Source organism: Malaclemys terrapin, chromosome 10, assembly GCF_027887155.1.
Source record: "Malaclemys terrapin pileata isolate rMalTer1 chromosome 10, rMalTer1.hap1, whole genome shotgun sequence".
In the NCBI taxonomy this organism is placed as follows: domain Eukaryota; kingdom Metazoa; phylum Chordata; order Testudines; family Emydidae; genus Malaclemys; species Malaclemys terrapin.
The window spans coordinates 10,384,208-10,403,203 of record NC_071514.1 but is presented as its reverse complement, the minus strand read 5'-3'; the positions used below and the strand labels follow the sequence as shown (position 1 = coordinate 10,403,203).

General features: G+C 40.3%; 1 protein-coding gene and 1 long non-coding RNA gene across 12 annotated transcripts in view; one reads left to right on the top strand and one right to left on the bottom strand.

Moving 5' to 3' along the window:
- Positions 1-6,817, bottom strand: part of LOC128844013 (uncharacterized) — a 36,980-nt gene extending 30,163 nt beyond the window's left edge. For all 9 annotated transcript variants that reach the window (XR_008446416.1, XR_008446419.1, XR_008446413.1 and 6 more), the window contains exon 1: positions 6,670-6,817. This is a non-coding gene — a long non-coding RNA (uncharacterized LOC128844013). The remainder of the gene's footprint in view (positions 1-6,669) is intronic.
- On the top strand, positions 5,397-18,377 carry NR2F2 (nuclear receptor subfamily 2 group F member 2). Of its 3 annotated transcripts, none has more exons than XM_054041249.1 (3): positions 5,397-6,081; positions 13,411-13,938; positions 16,761-18,377. In XM_054041249.1, exons 1-3 carry the CDS (start codon positions 6,039-6,041, stop codon positions 17,033-17,035), a joined length of 846 nt encoding a protein of 281 aa, XP_053897224.1. In that variant the 5' UTR covers positions 5,397-6,038; the 3' UTR covers positions 17,036-18,377. The 3 variants fall into 3 exon arrangements, with proteins under 3 accessions (XP_053897224.1, XP_053897223.1, XP_053897222.1); XM_054041248.1 differs by lacking the exon at positions 5,397-6,081 and adding an exon at positions 10,707-11,903; XM_054041247.1 differs by lacking the exon at positions 5,397-6,081 and adding an exon at positions 10,707-11,903 and having other exon boundaries at positions 13,390-13,938.
- The last annotated feature ends 619 nt before the right edge of the window (positions 18,378-18,996 follow it).

The window sequence follows — 18,996 nt, the reverse complement described above, 5'->3', positions numbered from 1 at the left end:
TGGTTCTGTGCTGGAGCGGGAAGGGTTAATGAAACCAAGCTCTTTACGACCTCGAGGGTCAGGCTCTTCCTATCTGCAATCTAAGGAATTAGGTAAAGAGGTTATAAGATTATAGTGGGAGGCGTTATAGGCCCTCCTGGCCTCACACCTGAACATATTGGTCTAATCCACTGGGATTCTTAAAAATCGCTTCAGCTATGGAAAACTGTTAATTAGGCTGTGTCTATCCTGGGGTTTCCTGTTGCATTAGTGATCCAACAGGGCAGTATGAACCCCATAGCCTTACATGAAATTCATCTAATATACCCCTCTCTCTCTCCCCCGCCCCTTTCTCCCATCCCACTCCCCAAGACCTATAACAACAGCAGTCATTTATTTAGGGCGAAAGTAGCGTTTCGTTTAAGGGCATACAAAGAAATGAAAAGCCATATTCTCGGCCACTTCTTTGATGTTAGTAACCAGTTGCCTATTTGTAGCTGTGTCTAACTTCAGTGCTTGCAAAATTAGCACTTGGAGAAGTGAAAAGCCATTTTCCCATCAGTCCTGCTCTTAGATTCCTAGTTTAAGATCCCTTCATCCTTCTCAGAAAATAGCATCATTCGAGCGGCTTCTAAAACTTTCCCTCGGTCGTATTGACTTAGTTCTATTCAGTGACACCCTATTTGGGTTTTCCCCCCAAAGAAAAGATAGACGCTGCAGCTAGTTCCTTTAATATCGCGAAAATACCATTTATTCTAAGCAAAAATTCACCGGGCTCTTTAAATAGTCTACCTTAAGGTTGATTGGCAGAGTCATTGTCGATTTCTAGCTTTGTATACTTTGCTGTTTACCACGTCTGTCTGAAGCAGAGTTGTATATAACCTACCACCACGCATAAATTGATACTTATACCTGAGACAGAATTGAATAGTCCTTTAAAAACTGCTGAAATTGAAGATCCTGCATTAAAATCCCCATCCAAATTAAAATACTACGTGTAGAGCGGAGTTTAATCATGTTGTCATTTTTCAGAAGTACTGCTTTTGATGCCATTTGTGGTTACCTTAGAAAAGCAGTAATCTGTAGATTATATACTAGAAGAGCTGTTATTACAGCATAACACGATGTGGTTAAACACTAAAATCTATTTTATTCACCACGTTTATTTTAGGGGGTGGAAACAAACTTGATTTAAAATCTCACAACAGAGATGAATTTCCTGTAGCTGCTGTTATTAAAGACATTCCTGCCTGGTGGAGATAGAGAACTGAAGTCCCTTCAACTTGATCTCAAAATCTGACCATCATTTACTCCAGCCCTCTCCTTTTTATTCTCGCTGTATGTCTTTTGTCACCATTTTCTCAGTGTTTTAGTCATTGCTTTACATGTGGGTGGGGAAAACTTTTATGTCCTTCTCCTAATTGTATGTTCCTTATAGAATTTCTTTTCTCCTCCTATTCGTCTATTTCATGGGTGTTCCTGATTCCACTGCCTAGCTGATGGCATCATTTTAGAAATGTGGGTCTTTATTCTTCTTCTTACGTTCTTCGGGCTGATTAGGTATTATTTTTTCATTGGTTCTGCTACAATGGATTCCTCCCTTTAATCTCCCGATTTCTTTTTTCTCTTTTCCCCATCCCGGTATAACCAAATCCATGAAATTCACAGCCTCTCTCTTTGACACTACTGGGTCGCCTAATCACTTGATATCGATTTCCCTAACTCCTTTCATCCAGCTGAAGACACATCTTAAAACACTCCAAGCCAGAGTGTGCTCTTTGCTTTATACACACTAATAAAATGATTTACCCTTCTCTCTCTACTCTCCTCACAGGAGAAAATCGTTCAAGTCCCGGCTATTTGTGTGTGATCAGTAAATATTTAGTGTGGTGACATCTTCAGCTCCTCTCCTGATCAATACCCAGCCCAACAGGAGGTGGACTTTTGTCCGGGAGGAGACTTGCTGAGAGCTCCTTTAGATGAGGTCTTTGCCTCTCCTACAGTATGTTATGATTTGTCCTCGAATGTACCCAGTAAAGAGAGAAATACAGGGTTTTAAATTGTCTGTTCTCAACCGGTTTACTTTGACATTAAACTACCTACGCATCACCATATCTCCTATCTCCCTGTGATGTTCTAAACCCTTTCAAAGTGCAGCTGTAAAATGAATCTCGAGCAAGCCACCAGACACACTCCATCTGCCATTCTGTACCCCCTCTTTTTTCTCTCTCCTCGCTTTACAATGCAATGTCGAGTGAGGGGGGAACGTAGGTGAGGGGGTCTGTTTCCTCAGTCCCACTTGTGCAGGAATCAGGATCTCTTGCTATAAGGGTTTCACTCTCTAGCAAAGTCATGCTCAGCGTGTTTGTTCGGAAGTGCCTGGGAATACAAGGTGCTTCAAGAACTTCACATCCATCCATACGCTTCTTCTCCTAGCAATCTGAGGCTATGTTCCCCCAACCCCCTTTAATAGGTTAAAATGAGTGAAGGCTGGAATATGGAAACTGCCTTTAAAACAATTAACAACGGACTAGATCTTAAACCCTATTTTTCTATAACTATCCACGTTAGAGAGCTTTCTCTAAGGTACTAAAATGGCCAGAAAGAGGAGTTCATGAGTGCTTCTTCTGATCTCTTATTTCTTCCCAGGGAAAGCCCGTGCCTGGAATGTGAAATATTTTCTATTGTAAATGATTAAATCAGTATGTAATATGTGTCAGTGTTTATACTGGTGTATAGATAGGTGTATGTGTATGCACGTGTGTATAAAATATAATACATGAATACATAATTATATATACGTATTCATGTATTATATTTAGCATGTGTGTTTATATGATCCATATTTTATACACAGCTATATATTTTATTATATGTGTGTATTTAGTCATCTGTCTCTATATTAGCTGAATATTACCTGCATTTATATATATATAATTGCAGTACACCTACTGCACATATATAATATAGAGTTATATATTAATATATATAACATGAATATATAGCTGTATATTACGTATGTGTACTACAATTAAATATTCTACTATACAAACGAGTACATCCACCTGTTAACTTTGTTTATAAACCACTTTACCTAATGGCTTTTAACTAATTTATCCAGTGCCTTATTCAGGTAAAGGAGACGACTGGGGGTGAGAGGGGGGATCCATATCGAAAGGTGTTACACCCTCTCTGCCGGAGAATCTTTACACATCTTGTATAGAGCGATTATCTCCAGAATATATCTTTATACTAATGCATACTTAATTGGTCTGTCTTGACTGTCCATATAAAACAATTTAATTAGGGTGCTTTCTGCTTTGGAAAGAAGAAGAAAAAATCTGCCCAGCATTTATTGTATTTAGCACCAATACAGGCAGAAAATGTTGCACAAGTTTTTGGTTGAAAGAGCACCTATGTGTCCATTGAAGGGCGTTGATCCGAAAAGACAGAGAGGACAAGTAAAATCGATTTGAAGCGACCCTCTCTGTCCCTTTCACACCATTCAGACACTCCATTCCTTCTAAGACAAAGACCTAGCGCCTTGGGAATGCTTGCAAAAAAAAAAATAAAAGAAGGCTCCAATCCCACAAGCAAATGGAGCACTTTGAGAAATTCCTTGATATTGCTGTTATTTTTAAAAAAATGATCAACCCCAAGATATTCTTACCCAGCGTCTAACATTTCTTCTGCAGGAATGCCCCTGGAATGAGTGGAGGTAATTATGGCTATTAGTATTGCAAGCCTAGTTTCAACCTTGGTCATTCGCAGGCTTTTAGGGTTAAAATAGCCCTCACCTCTGACCCCGGGAGAGCAGAGTTGCGGCTATCACTACAACTTGGGCCAAAGTTTTCAAACGCTGAGCTGCACACCAGAGGGAAAACGTCTCCCTGGAAATATTTTTTTATTTTAGATTTAAAACATCTTTAGCCGATTTAATTAAATCCCCTCCATACAGCACCTTGGGGTGGGGGGGAGAATCCTTAAAGGTATAGTCCACAATCTATCTCTCTCTTCCTTGTTTCCTTTAGGTTTCATTGGGCAGTTTGTTTTCAAGCATGAAAATTGTTATCATAAAACTGAATTATTAGGTCATCCTTTCCTCCTTGGATTGCAAGGATAAACCGGGGGGGAGGGTTAATTCTCCCTTCCTCTGCCCCTCTCCCTCCCAGCTTTGGGATTGATAGAAAAGGAACATTTGGGGAAGATAGTGTGTGGGGAGGGGGAGGCGTGGGCTAAGAGAGGAAATTACTTTACTATGTATCATATGCTTGTCAGCACACCTTAGGAATTCTCACCCGTAAGGGGTTTATTTTGCGGAGGAGGGAGGACAGCATGGGGGGGCAATCTGAATGTCCCTATGGCAATAATAAAAATTCATTCAACTGAACTGTGTCTCCATCTCCCATGTACTGATCAGACTTAACAGGAGTGGAAACTTGTGTAGACCAGAGTTAGGGTATTAATGATCAGTTAAAAGATTTACCCTTCTGGTCAATATTGTGCGTTTATTCCTTCCCGCTCCCTTCCCCCTTCCCCCCCCCCCCCAGGCTGTGATGATGGTTGCCTTCATCGTTTTTTCATCATTGTTTGAGGTGCTAAAACCCATTTGTAATTTTCATTAGCTCAGTAAACATGCAATTAACATTCAGAACTGTGGTTAACTTAATTCCTGTTTTAAGGCAAAGACAAGTAAGAGTGGAAGAATGTTTGTTCCATTTGTCAAGTTTGACACACTTCTTACCATAACAGCTTCCTAAAATAAAAGGTCCGTGTGTGCCCCTCCCCCTTTACTCCCCCTCCCCCCTCATTCTTTTCTTAAAACAAAAAGGAAGAAGCAGGAATCCATTAAGTTTAAAACTGTACCAGACTGCCAATCGCAGCATAATGTATTCCAAATTGTCCCAAACTCTCCCTGCGCTAGCGTCTCGTTCATTAGGAAAGGAGGAAGGACTGTTTTAGTGGGTCGGGGATGGGCGTAATAGCAGGTTCGCAACAGGATCCTTAAATTTTAAAAAATGAACAAATTAAACCCCCCAAGCCGCGCTTTGCATTTCTAAAGTTGCCCTGTTTGTGACGGGCTGGGGAAATGTCTTTCTAGGGGGGTTAATTAGCACAGCGATGATCATTCCAGCGGGTTTTATGGATGGACTTATTTATTTTAAAATGAAAAAAAAAATTGTGGAGTAACTCCTTCTAGCTGGGATCTCAGGGGCAGAGAGAAAGAGGGATTCCCGGTTAGCTCCGACTCTTTTCCAGCTTGCTTTAGCATGTGCTTGCGTTCCCTACCGACCCTAAACAGGACACTATCTCTTCGTCCTCCCCCCGCCCCAATCCCCTTTCTGTGCATGTGTTGCTCGCTCGCCTGCAGTTGTTTGCGGTTTTTCTCTTGGCGGGTTTGAAATCGGGTGCACACATCCGACCACAACACTCACTAAGTTAGGAGATTTCACTCTTATTTATCTATATTGTTTCCGGATGGACGAGGGGGGCTGTGGGTTTTGGGGATTTTTTTCCCCTTTGTTTTGGTTTGGTTTTTAAGTCTCGGGTCTTTTCAGCTCCAAACAAGGTGTAGCAAGACGCTCTTCCTTCTAAGGAATGAGATGAGAGACAAGGATCACTCAAAGACATCTCCTACCTTGGGTTTGGGTGGATTTTTTTTTTCTTCTTAAAGGCGAGGCGCACATTCCTAAGCAGCTATGTACAAAGCTCTCCCTCAAACCCTGTCTGTGCAAAGTTAGAGTGAGTGTTCAGTTGTTGTTTTTTCCCCCCCAAGGCTGAACGCTAATAACACACGGAAAGCACTTCCCTTTAGGCTGGGGGAGATCTATTCCCTTCAACTCGCTTCTTTCTCTCCCCCTACCCCCCGAAGGTTGTAGCCTCTTTTTCTTTTATTTATTTATTTACTTTTTTTTTATCAGTTTGCACAATCGCTTAGGTAAACACCAAGAAGGCGATTCTCTTTAATTACCCAACGCACATCTTTTCAGGGGGGCAAACAGCGGTTTTTTTGGTTGTTTGTTTCACCTGCCAAACTAAAGGAGAGGTAGAAAAAGAAGATGCAAGCGATTTGGGACCTTGAACAAGGCAAATATGGTTTTGGTATGTTTACTTATAGTTTCTTCTTCTTTTTCACTCTTTTTTTTAATGTGTTGTGATCTTGTGTTTCTCTTTAAAAAACAATTGTTAGATAACTTACGTATTAAACTATCGTTTCTAAGGTTACGTGGGTTGCTCGAAGGGGTGGGGGGAGGAGAGGGAAGAGACCCAGTGTCTGCAATTACAGCACCATCAGTTATCACGTCCTTTAGTAAAAATAAACAAAACGACCCAAATCAGATTCAAAAGCTAATATACAAACGTGCATCAAAGTCATTTCAAACAAGAGTGAAGAACGAATAGCCCTTCTGAAAGGGGACTTTGTTATAGTAACCGACTAATTCTACTTTGTTATAGTAACTGATTATTAAGGATGCAGGGGAACCAAGTCTCCTACTTTAGTGCTAGGAATTCTGCACGGAATTTTGTAATCGTGGGAAGTTGGCAGCATTTTTTATTAATTATTATTATTACTATTATTATTATTTTGAGAAAGGTTGAATGTGTAGCGCTGAGAACCCATCTTTCTCCCACCAGGAACAATTTCTGTTTAAGCAAGTACAATGGTAAGAAGCAGGAATATATACTCACCATCGGAAGGTGCGGTTGGCAGCTGGTCTGCAGCTTTAAGGCAAAGATTTATCCTTCTTTATTGCAAAAGGTGCAGATCTGACTTTAAGCAGCAAAACTGCTCTATTCTGACAAAAGCATGAGAGGCATGGCTTCTCATTTAAAAAAAAATCACAAACCAGTCCCGTCCCCCCCCCCCCCCCCTCCGCTTAAAAATACCTATTCAACACAGGGCTTGGAGAAACCCTGATGCAGAAATCTAACTGTCCGTCTAGGAGTGTCCAAGCCAATTAATTTTAAATCCTTAGGAATTAATCAGATTAAAATGCACAGAAGTTTCATTCTCGTATGCATACGTGAGCCAAAAGTCGTTTCCCTTTAAGAGATCCTTTTCTTTTAAAGTTGAATTTTAGGCAGATAAGAGACTTACACTAGGGGGCAGACAGATACTGTACTTGCTCCAATCTTAAGCAATTTTTTTTCCCTCTCTCACAGCATATGCTCTGATTTAGCACTGTAAATTTTTCAGAGGACCCAACTCTGACAGCTCCTGGTGATTTTCAAAGTACCACAAGCCAGTGGTTAAAAATTGCATTGACTTGGAAGTTCAGAGTCACACAATAGGAGCCACTTTCCCTATTCATGGAACTTCAGTGTGGTGGAAGAGAAAAACACACACATACTACATTCAGGGAGAAGAGGAATTCATTGCATTCTGTTAGACGTAACTGCTTTCCACTGAGTTCAGAGTGAAACTCGGTATTTGTTCGATGCTGTATTCCTATTGCGATTTAATCTATACAGAATTAGAGGACTATTAGGCAAGTTTCTGCCAGAAAAACAGATCTCCCCCTCTTTCCTAAAGATTTACACGGACGCTATCCCAAACTTTATTTTAATAAAATAAAGCTTTCCGCCCCCCGCTCATTAAAATACATTTACATCTGCAGTAAAATGGCAGGAGGGATTTATTCTTTTTGTAAATAATAATAATAATAATCAGTAATAATTAATAATACAATCCTACTTTCCAAATATGACTGTTCTGTTGTGACTCAGCTCCCATAAGGACATTTTAGAATCTTCATCTATCAGCGATACGCTCATTTTTCAAATATTATCCAGCAAAATTAGCTGTAGTTCATCATTATATTCATCTATTCTACATCAGCCTATATCGCAGAGGTGTTTTCAAATAAATAGGAAACCACCTAATAGACAGTTGTATTGTTGTATCCCTCGAAGAGCAAATAGTTAAGCTGGGGCATTCTTCATTATGGTTTGAGTAATCCGAATATACTGGAGCTGTTAAGAATATATAGGTAGATCACATATTCAAACTATTCATAATGTGGACGCTGTTAAAAAAAATAAACGCTCTTTCTGCATTTGTTAAGATGTTCATGTTTTTAGATGATGAATTATCCCTGTACACTTTATAAGATTTGAGAGAGGAAACCTTTTCCAAGACATGCCACATAAACTACAGTCAACAACTATGTTTTATATTCTCAACTAAAATGTGTGACCCCTAATGTCTGAGTTATTTGGAAATCATAAGGCAGCTCTCCACATTTTAACCGTAAAAGGTCCCTTCCCCCAACCCCTTTCTTTCTATCTCCCCCTCGATCACTATTTAAGTTAAGGGTTTATATTGCTACATCATGATCAATTGGAATTCTACAGCCTGCCTTTGAAATTGACCAGGCGCGCATCTTTGTTGGTGGAATCTTATTATATTCCAGGTTTATAAACAGGACAGTGTCAAATCTAGGTGCTTTTTACAACTTTCCAATCATCTCAGCACCTGCGGCTTTAGAGACATATATTATTTCTGCGGCAGAAGGGGTGTGCATGTGGCAACATGAAAAAGTGTGTGTGGAGGGGGAAAGCTGCAGCAATGAATCCTGTATATAGTTTGTGTGCATCTGGGTCCCCATGTTTCTACTTAGTTTGACTATATGTGTATAAGTCCCTATCTCAGACTTGTGTCTATATGTATGTGTATATTTGTATAGAAGTAACTGTCTGCCTGTCCATTTATCTATGTATTTTAAAATTAATTGCTAGCTATCCATGCGTTTGCCTGTTCTGGTGCTTGCTGCAGCTATTCAATGGGAAATAAACTAACTATCTCCGTTATGGTGTTTAGTACCCAGGTTCAATAGGATATAAACAATTGTCCCTGTGTACTTAGATCGGTTACCTATTTAGAGTTGCTCCATATATAGTACAGGGATTGTGCTACCGAGTCACAATGCTACCGCATCCCTGTATGTTATCCGTGAATTTCTGCTTAGCCTAAAACAAAAAGAATAAAGTTGAATAGCTAGAAATGCATTGCGTTATGACCAACCCGCCTGGGTTTCTGGTCAAAGAAAAGAAATTCATATTCTGGAAAACAGCACTGAATTTTTCCAACATACTCAATGAATGTAGGATATGCTGTACTTGATTAAATCATTGCTATTGCTGTAAACACTATGCAACTCAGAATAAATGTGTGGGTATGTGTTCAGATATATAGATATTCAGACATGTGTGGTGTGTATTTGTATGCTAATTATTTCCAATTTATGTTTGGGTGTTTGATGAAAAGAATGGTTCTTGAAATGCCAGCGCAGTCAAGAAACAATGAAGTCTATACTCAACTATTCTGTGATCAAGTACCATATTCACTGATGTCTCTGTCTATATATATTGATAGATGTATATCTAATATATATGTAGCATACACACAGACATTTCACTAATGTGTATGGTATGAATACAGGTATCTCTACCTTTGCAAATAATCATTGACAATAATTAGCTAGGGTTGCATATACTGAAATTATAGTTTACAGCTAACTCCATTTTAGAGGGGTTTTTTAATGATGTTGAATAAGGTTCATGATAATGTCTTTTAACTGCAGCATCTGAATGACACAGTTATCTTTTTGTCAGCATCCTCTTCGCGGATTGAGCAATTAAAAAGTTAAATCTACATACCTGCGAAACTTTAACCCTAAAAAGGAGAAGGTAGTCACTGAAGAATATCAATTCTGAAAGCACTCCTTCCCCAATTTTTGATTTATAAGAATTGCATCCGATCACCTTATTTAACCCAGAAGTTGTTATTTTTACCCACCCACCCCCCGCCCCCCGAAAAAAATCCATTAGGAATTTATTTTATGACATTATCACCACAATAGGGGACAGGAACATGTAATGTAACTCTCTGGCTTACAGGTGATGATAAGATCAGATTTTTTTTTTCTCGTGCCTGATCAAAGAGTTAATAAAGTCTGAGATCTACAAAGCCTATTTCAGTCTCACTTTGCCATGGATATTTATCTGGGTCTCCAGCCTTATTTCCCCCCAGTCTTTTGAAAGACCCTGCAACTCAGGCAAAGGGAAAGTGCAAAGATATAATAATAACGATCATATTTAAAAAAAAAAAATCATCCCCCACCTCCGTTCTAAGCTGTCCGAGAACCGCTCTCCCTTTAGGACCGGGCAGCCTGCTTTGGCAGCCATGCCAGCCAGCACAAGGCTGAGCGGTCCAATGAGAGGCGAGGGGAGGTCCGGGAGCTTTGGACCAGTCAAACACAGTCTGTTGCCTTATAAGGCGAGCGGTCGCCATGGTAACGTGTGCTAAGTTGCAGCAGTCGTGTCAAAGTTCACTATATAGAGAGCTCAGTGAGCTGATCGCAGAGAAAGCACTCACCACTCTGCCAGCCCCGCTCCTATCAATCGCATTCACTTCCTAACCCCCCTTCTTAGCATATTTGATCACTTTGATTCTCAGTTCTTTTGCTTTTGCTTTTTTTTTTTTTTTTTTTTTTTTTTTGGTGGTCGGGGGGGGGGGGTGATTGTCCCTCCCGTGTCTCTTCTCGTCTTGCTTTTTTTTTTTTTTTTTTTGCATGAAGAATGATGCTGTGTTCTAGGTTGTGATCCGTCTTTCCCTCCTCCTCTTCCTCCTCCTGCTCTCCTCTTTTATCATTATCACTGGCTGAGCTCTAAGCTGGAGAGTTGACTCTTTCCCTTCACCTCCCCCTTCCCCCTCCCTCCCCCCCCCCTCCACCCCATGTGTTGTGTGAACCAACTGCGCTAAGAGCCCCAGTTGCAAAGAAGGAGACGCGGCACAAGGCAGCGAGCAGCAGCAGCAGCAACAGCGGCGGCAGCAGGAGGAGAAGCAGCAGCAAAATAAAGAAAAGAAAAAAAAAGAGAGAGAGAGGAAGAAGCAGCGGAAAGAAAGAGGGGAAAAAAAGCGAAGCCGATCTCGGTTGATGTTTCCACAACCTGGACTTCAAAAAACTACAGCGAACCCCTCCGCTTTCTGCGCCGAGAAAAGTCTTTTTAGTGGGGCAATTTTTTTTTTTTTGTCTTTGCAAGCCTTGTGTGTAATCTTTAACCTTTTCTCCATTCTTATTTTGATGGCTTTCCTGAATGGCTGATTGTGAGCTTCCCTGGACCTGGCCCCCCGACACTCGCCTCTCCTCCTTCAACTCCTCTGCAGCAGATCAGCTTTAAGAGAGAGAGAGAGGGAGATCTTTGAAGAGATTTTTTCCTCTCTCTCTCTCTCCCCCCCTACCCCTACCACCCCCTTACTTTTCTGTCTTTAAGCCAGACAATCGACTCGCAATCTGCCCCCCCCCAACACCCCTCGTCCTCCGCCTTCGCTGGCATTTTTTTCTGCCCCCCCACCCCCCCTTTTCTCCTTTTTTAAGGGGAAAAAAAGAGAGAGAAAAAAACTGCTGCAAAGCTGATCTGAAAGCAAAGCAAACAAACTTTAAAAATAAAGGGGGAACAGGAAGTTTGGAAACGGTGTCCAATAGATATGGCAATGGTAGTTGGTGCGTGGCGAGACCCCCAGGACGATGTACCCGGAGCTCAGGGAACTCAACCTGCTCAACCCCCTCCAGTGCAAGGACCACCAGCTGGGGCCCCTCACACACCACAAACCCCGGGACAAGGAGGGCCCCCCAGCACTCCAGCCCAGACCAACCAGCCAAGCCAGCAGAGCCAAGGAGGAGACAAGCAGCAACAGCAGCAGCACATTGAATGTGTGGTTTGTGGGGACAAGTCTAGTGGCAAACATTATGGCCAATTTACCTGCGAGGGTTGCAAGAGTTTCTTCAAGCGGAGTGTTAGACGGAACCTGAGCTATACGTGTCGTGCCAACAGGAACTGTCCCATTGACCAACACCACCGCAATCAGTGTCAGTACTGCCGGCTCAAAAAATGCCTCAAAGTTGGCATGAGACGGGAAGGTATTGGGATTTCATTTGTTTTCCAATTTTCAGTCACTGCATTTTGCTTTTCTGGTTTTCTTTTCTCCCCTTCAAACAAATTAGTTTTTTTTTTTAAGGGAAAAAAAAAAGCCAAATCAACAATAAACAGCGAGTGAGATAAACTTTCCCTTAATTCAGAAAGAGATGTTGAGGGGAGGGGGACTTGCCTGCTTTCTCCTGCCCTCCTCATTGATGTGTGGGATTTGGCTGATGGAGGTTCATTGGAAGTGGCTATTTTAGGTTCAGCTGTTTAAGGAGGGAGATGATTATTCTGAGGCGTGGTTACTTTTTTAATGTTTCCTCCTGCATGTTCAGCATTACCCCCAAATCGTGCGTGTGTGAATTTATAGATAGATAGATGAATACCTACCCCCATCACCCACCCTTACACAGGAGGTTCGAATTACTGTAGCAATGTAACTCGCATTACTGCAGGGTTCTTCTGCATTCCACTATGGATTCTCAGTCTGATTTTTAAAAATAAACCCGTCTTTTTAGTATTGTAATGCTCTCCCCCACCCCCCAGGCGAGACAGCGAGAATGTGGTAAAAGGGACAGGAGATGGAAGAAAGAAAGAAGTAGCTGAGGGGCTTTTGATCCGTGCAAATCGAGTCTTTGTGATATAAAATTAGACGAGAAATCTGAGCCTCCAGTTTTGCAATGGCGTGTTCTGTGTCTGGACGCTGCTATGTAGGTTAAGGGTTAGGGGGGCTTTGGACTGCCAGGCTTGTCTTTGTGTGTCTGCAAGAGTCACTAACCTTGTTATCTGCTAAATAACAAATCGAAGCCCCGCACATTTCAGCCACTCTCCCTTCTTTCTCCATCTCTGGCTATTATTCCCTTTCCCTCTCCTTTTCTCTCGCTGTCACCATGTAAATTTATGAACAAAATGAAAGGCCCACTTTCCACGAGCAGCTGATAAAGGTGCTTTTAAATAATAACCCGCGCCCGTCGCATGGCTGTATCTACCCGTCTCTGTTGCAGGGGGATTTTACCTTTTTAAAGGATTGTTGAATAGTCAATAAATGCTGTCTGGGACGAGCACTTTGTGTTTTGAAAGGTGTCTGCACCCTCCCCGCCCTGCAGCCCTAAATCAATAAGCAATATCAGCTGTAATGAAGAGGAATTCCCCCCCCCTCCACACACACACACACACACACATACACACAGACGTTCGGTACATATGAGGGGGCAGGGGGGGTGAATTCTTGTGTGTTTAGGAACTGAGGATCCGTAGTGTCCTTAAAGCAGTTCAGAGCAGCAGCCTTGAGGCATGTACAGAGCCTTGTTTAGCTTTTATTGCTGCTTTTACTTTAATCAGGAACTGCAGAGCCCTAAACCAGACCCAGGCTGAACTCTGTCCGGGAAATGCATGTCCCCCCGAAGATGCCTTTACCCAGGGTCACAAACAAAGCAGAACTTGATTGGAAAAGGATCGTAGCAATTCAGGTATTAATTGCTGTAGTTTCTTCTTTATTTACTGCAGCCGTCCAGAGGGGCAGAATGCCACCCACACAGCCAACTCATGGTCAGTTCGCCTTGACAAATGGGGACCCTCTCAACTGCCATTCCTACCTATCCGGATATATCTCCCTTCTTCTGCGAGCAGAACCTTACCCAACCTCCCGCTTTGGCAGTCAATGCATGCAACCCAACAACATCATGGGCATCGAGAACATTTGTGAACTGGCAGCCAGGATGCTCTTCAGTGCGGTGGAGTGGGCCAGGAATATCCCCTTCTTCCCAGACCTCCAGATCACAGACCAGGTGGCCCTCCTCAGGCTGACCTGGAGCGAGTTATTTGTGCTCAACGCTGCCCAATGCTCCATGCCCCTCCACGTAGCTCCTCTCCTGGCCGCTGCTGGCCTCCACGCTTCGCCGATGTCTGCTGACCGAGTGGTCGCCTTTATGGACCACATACGAATCTTCCAAGAGCAAGTAGAAAAACTGAAAGCATTGCATGTCGACTCTGCAGAATATAGCTGTTTAAAGGCCATAGTCCTCTTCACCTCAGGTAGGCAGCATTTATTTGCACTCTTCCCTCCTCCCATCCCTTCCCTTCCCCTCCCCAGCCGCCCCTTTGAAATCGGTTCACTCTGGCAAAGTGTGAGAAGCTGGAAACCCCACTAGAATCATTGCTACATGTGTCCTTTTAGAAAAATGGGATGTGTTTCTCCAAGGAAGGCCTGGCCTATAAGCACCCTTACAGGGAGCCTTCAAATAGTTTTAACAATGATCGGGGGCGGAGGGGGGGACCTTTGAGCACCAATAAGACATGTGAGCCTCTGCCTTCCCTAGTGAAAATATTTGATTTAACCGTATAGCTCTGGCATTTAACGACACCAATCCGAACAGCAGCACAAGCTGTCTGATGTTGTTAAATGCAAGGCTTCCCATCCCTGAAACCACTTGAAAAAAAGAAGGATCATTTTATGGGCAACCGCGAAACAACAACAACAACAGCAGTCCTGCGAGATTAAAAAGTGAATTAAAAAAAAGTTAAGCATGCAAAGCTGAATTTAAAATACATTCGTTTCTATCCCATAAAATAAAATAAATCAGATTTCCCAAAGAGCTGTCTCTGAATTAAAGAGAATGTGGCAATGAGCAGTTCTGTATCATTTGATCTAAGGGGGAAAGTTTGCAGTTAGACCCAGCAGGAGTTGTAGGGTCCAAAGTAAGTAGCGGTTTGTAAAAGATAATTCTCCAGTACATACATAGTAATAATATGAAAAGTAACAGGAGAGGATTCTTAGCTGGGGCTTAAAAATTTAATTCGATGGTTACACAGCTATGCCTCTCTCTGGAAGGAAATAATCAAAGCAGTAAGGTGTTTCTTAGATAATTAAAAGTAGAAAATACGTGCCAACTTTTTCAGCATATAAATAGTATATGAGTTATAAAACAATAATTGAATGCATTGTGAAATCTAATTAACTTGCACCGTAGTCTAACCTGTGTGAGTAATAGACTTGATTTTAACTCTGGAGGCTATATATATATGTATATATATATATGTATATATATATATATTTAAATATATGCTTTCTAATTTGTGCACTGCGTTTGTCGAGGCTGCTAACTTTAAGGCGGCATCCGGTGACACACTGTATTGGACCTCTAGAAGTTTTGGATTAAGGTGGTTTTGTTTTCTTAAATGATTTCTTTTGTAACTAATTTGAAAGCTTGGGAAAGTGGCCACGTGATAAACATATGAATGGAAGCAGGACTTGTAAAATAATTACTCATCGGAGTTTTTTAAAGCCTGATATCAGGAAACAGAAAAAAAAATGTAGTTTATGTGGAGTGGGGGGAGGAGGACTCACAATCCATTCCTTGTTGTGTTAAAGGGGGTCTGGGGAACCAAGTCATTTTCTGGACTTTGTCCAGGTTCTGGGTCGTGACCTAAACTTCCTTTTATATATTATTGCTTTACACGTAAAATTTTTTTTTTTTTCAAATTACTCGTGGTAAAGTCCTAAGGTGATCAATTAGCAGGGAGCATCTAGCCCTAGGAAAAGCAGAATCTACCGTTTGTTTGTGGGATGCTTATTTTATTTCCCTGTCATTTGTCAAGGATGCATTTTATCCCTCGCTCAAATTTTCATCTAGGATTTTCCCCCACCCCCAGCACACACACTCCCCAACACAACCCTGATGAGTTTATTTCAAATCCTGGATTTCTAAAGAGCACCTTTTTAGCCTTTCAAGAAAACAATCGTCCGACACTGTCGTAACTGTTAAATTTATTACTATTTGCAAAATGTGAGGCCTGGCATGCAAATTGCCTCCCAACTAGATAAAGGTTTCTGTTATCTGATTTTGTGGAAATACACACATGCAAATATAAGGTTATGCATGCGGCTTCTCAGGCGCCCCAATAACGCTCAATGATGTAAAACACACACACATAGATGCATATGATGTTTGCTTTTTTATCCCCCCCCCCTTTTTTTTTTCTTTATTTAAAATCTGGGTCCTAATGACTCACAGAATATGCATGTGTTAGCCTAAGAAGCCACAGAGAGGTCAGGTCACAACCTGTGCTCTTTCAGTACAGACGTCTCTGATTTAAAGGGAACTGATTGTATTTTAGCGTATCAGAAAAATGTCCAGACCATATCAGGGAGTTTTCGTCTTGTAGAGGATTTGGGTTTAAAAGAAAAAAAAAAAGAAAAAGTGAGAAAAAGAAAAAGAAGTGGGGGGGGGGGGGAGAGAGAGACAGCTCAAATGAACAGAGAGATCACAGTTTGCATGGCTGCCTCTGAATAGGCTAAACTGACAAGATCAGTTTTAAAGGGCCACTTAAATCAGTTTCAAAGACTGAAGAAAAACGCGTTGTCTTCTTTGGGGGAGAATCTATTGCTGGAACCGGGGCGCCATTATTCTTTGCTGGGCCAGTTTTATTATTAATTATTATTAATAATTATTATTATTATTATTCCTTCTAGCCATATGATGAGACTCTTCACAATTATTTTCCGAGTGGGAAAAATAGTGGCTTCTCCCCCGCATGCTTTTCAACCTTTGCAAATAATAATAATAATAATTAATAATAAAATGACACTTTCCCAGCATCTCAGTATTAACGCCTGGGTCAGTAGTGCAATTAAACCCTTAGATCTTGAAGCTGGGTTTGATTCTAGAGTAGACCCTTCCGAAGGGTGGAATATATATATATATATATATATATATTCACTTTTTGCTAAAAACATGCTTAGCTCTGAGAGCGACATGATCAACCACTATCTACGCCTAATTTTACCAGTTTTTTAAAACAATCTTCTTTAAACTGATTGTTTTCTTTCTTTCTGTCTTTTTTTAACTTTCTTCTAGATGCCTGTGGTCTCTCTGATGTAGCCCATGTTGAAAGTTTACAGGAGAAGTCACAGTGTGCTTTGGAAGAATATGTTAGGAGCCAGTACCCCAACCAACCAACGCGATTCGGGAAGTTATTACTACGTCTTCCCTCACTGCGCACTGTCTCATCTTCTGTCATAGAGCAATTGTTTTTCGTCCGTTTGGTAGGTAAAACCCCAATAGAAACCCTAATCAGGGATATGTTACTGTCTGGCAGCAGTTTTAACTGGCCTTATATGTCCATTCAATAAAATATTGGAGAAAAAATTAAAATATATATATTGAGAAGGGAGATGAAAGAGAGGGAAAGGAAAGCAAATGACATTTGGGTTCTGGTGGTTGCTTATATTTCCTTCTGCTAAGGATGTAAAAGGATGTTACAAGTTTGCTAAAAGAAGACAGGAAAAAAAATAATGGACTGTGAATTAAAAAAAAAAAGACTCTCAAATGAACTTTTACAGAATGCATTAAAAACTCCCGTGTCATTAAGAGAAAAAAACTTGCTACTTATCATTTCTTTTGTTTAAAAAATAAAGGGAAAAGAAAAGTAAAAGAAAAAAAGAAAGAAGGAAGGAAATACATTAGGGTGGGTTTTTCTTTTTTCTTTTCTTTTTTTTTTTTCTTTTATGGGGTAAACTTTTTAAAGAAAAATATCTCGCTGAAAGTGCTTTTAAAAGAAATTTGGAGAAAATTAGCAATGGAAAAAAGTAAGTCTTTTTTTTCCAAATTATTAATTGTCCTATGTGTCTATGTACCTATAGTTGTTCTTTTTTGTATTTTTCTGGTTTCAAACCAGTTTATTCTGTGGTTCTATAATAATTTTTGATATAATCTTGGCTTCTTTAAAAAAATGTGTATCCTTAAAATATATGTTCTGAAAGAATTAAAACTAAGTCCACGAAAGTATCATAGGAAGAAAGGAAAAGAAAAGGAAAAAACCCCTCAACAACACAATGATGGAAGCGCACTTAGAGGTGGTGACCCAAAATTTAGCTTGAAGCTGAGAGAGAGAGCTATAATTATATAGACCCGAATGAACCACATGTCACTTAACTACCCCAAAAACTAGGTTTTTGATATTTTCAGACAGAAAATGAACTGTGGGGATTTATTGTAGGTAGAATGAATTGTGTCCAAGACACATTATGGTTTTGATTAAAAAAAACAAAAACAAAAAACTAAAAACAAAAACAAAAAAAAAAAACAAAAAAAAAAAAACAAAGTGAACTTTTGTAATTTGGATTGGGTTCCACATAGTTCTTCATGAATTGTTATTAAACTCCTCTATCTGTTTGTATATTTGCAAGCCCTTTGTATTATAATAATTGTTGATATTTTCCCTTTTTAAAAAAAATATCATTGAAATCAGCATGACAAAATAACACTGTTGGCACTTATAGATAACGTGATTGATTCAGTATCTTAGAGTTTACAGTTTTGTGTTTAAAAAAACTGAAGGTTTTTTTTTAAGTGCAACATTTCTGTATACTGTAAAAGTTATAATAACTGAACTGTTTGGTCGAGTCTTTGTGTGTTATATTCCAAGGAAAATTGAAAGTATTCAGAAATTAAAATATTATTTGATATCTGAAACTTGTTTGGCTGTCATAAATGTCTTTCAGAAACCACATTACTTCTCTATAGTTTGTAGTCCTATAAATCCATAGGCAATTGATTTGTTTACTTATCACAATAAGTTTGTAGCAGACTTATAGTAGTGTATTTACCTGTTTAATTCGGGAGTGGGGTTGGGGGACTTAAATTCATGGTTTATCTTTGGTTTAGGAAGTACTATATTGAAATGGTAAACCATTACCCCCCCCCCCCCATTCATCTAATCCTCCTGTTAATTAAAAATGGATTTTCTAGAGAAGGCCCTTATTTTTGTCACACTTAAGTGCCTGCATAGGAAAGGTATTGTTGTGAAAAAGTATTAGAAATCTGAAGATCGGTATCTATTTTATGATCAGAATGGGAGGAAAAATCTTTTGTAAATTTCTGACATACACGCACAAGATCACTGGAGCAAGGTAATAGCAGTATTGTAAATACAGGTCAGTTGTTTGCAATGAGTTTTCTTTAAGCATGTGTGATTTTTTATAATACTCTGTAACTGCCATCTATCGTTGTCATTGAGAGGTCTTCAGATGGAGTGACTTAGCTTGTAGGACTGAGGAGACTGTTTTTAATGTATATTTAATAGCAAGTGGAT

Bases quoted from the DNA above. Each gene is read 5' to 3' on its own strand.
- NR2F2 (XM_054041247.1), top strand. From the start codon at position 11,471: ATGGCAATGGTAGTTGGTGCGTGGCGAGACCCCCAGGACGATGTACCC. The intron at 11,904-13,389 runs GTATTGGGATTT...TAATTGCTGTAG, and splicing joins AGTTGGCATGAGACGGGAAG to TTTCTTCTTTATTTACTGCA. The intron at 13,939-16,760 runs GTAGGCAGCATT...ACTTTCTTCTAG, and splicing joins CATAGTCCTCTTCACCTCAG to ATGCCTGTGGTCTCTCTGAT.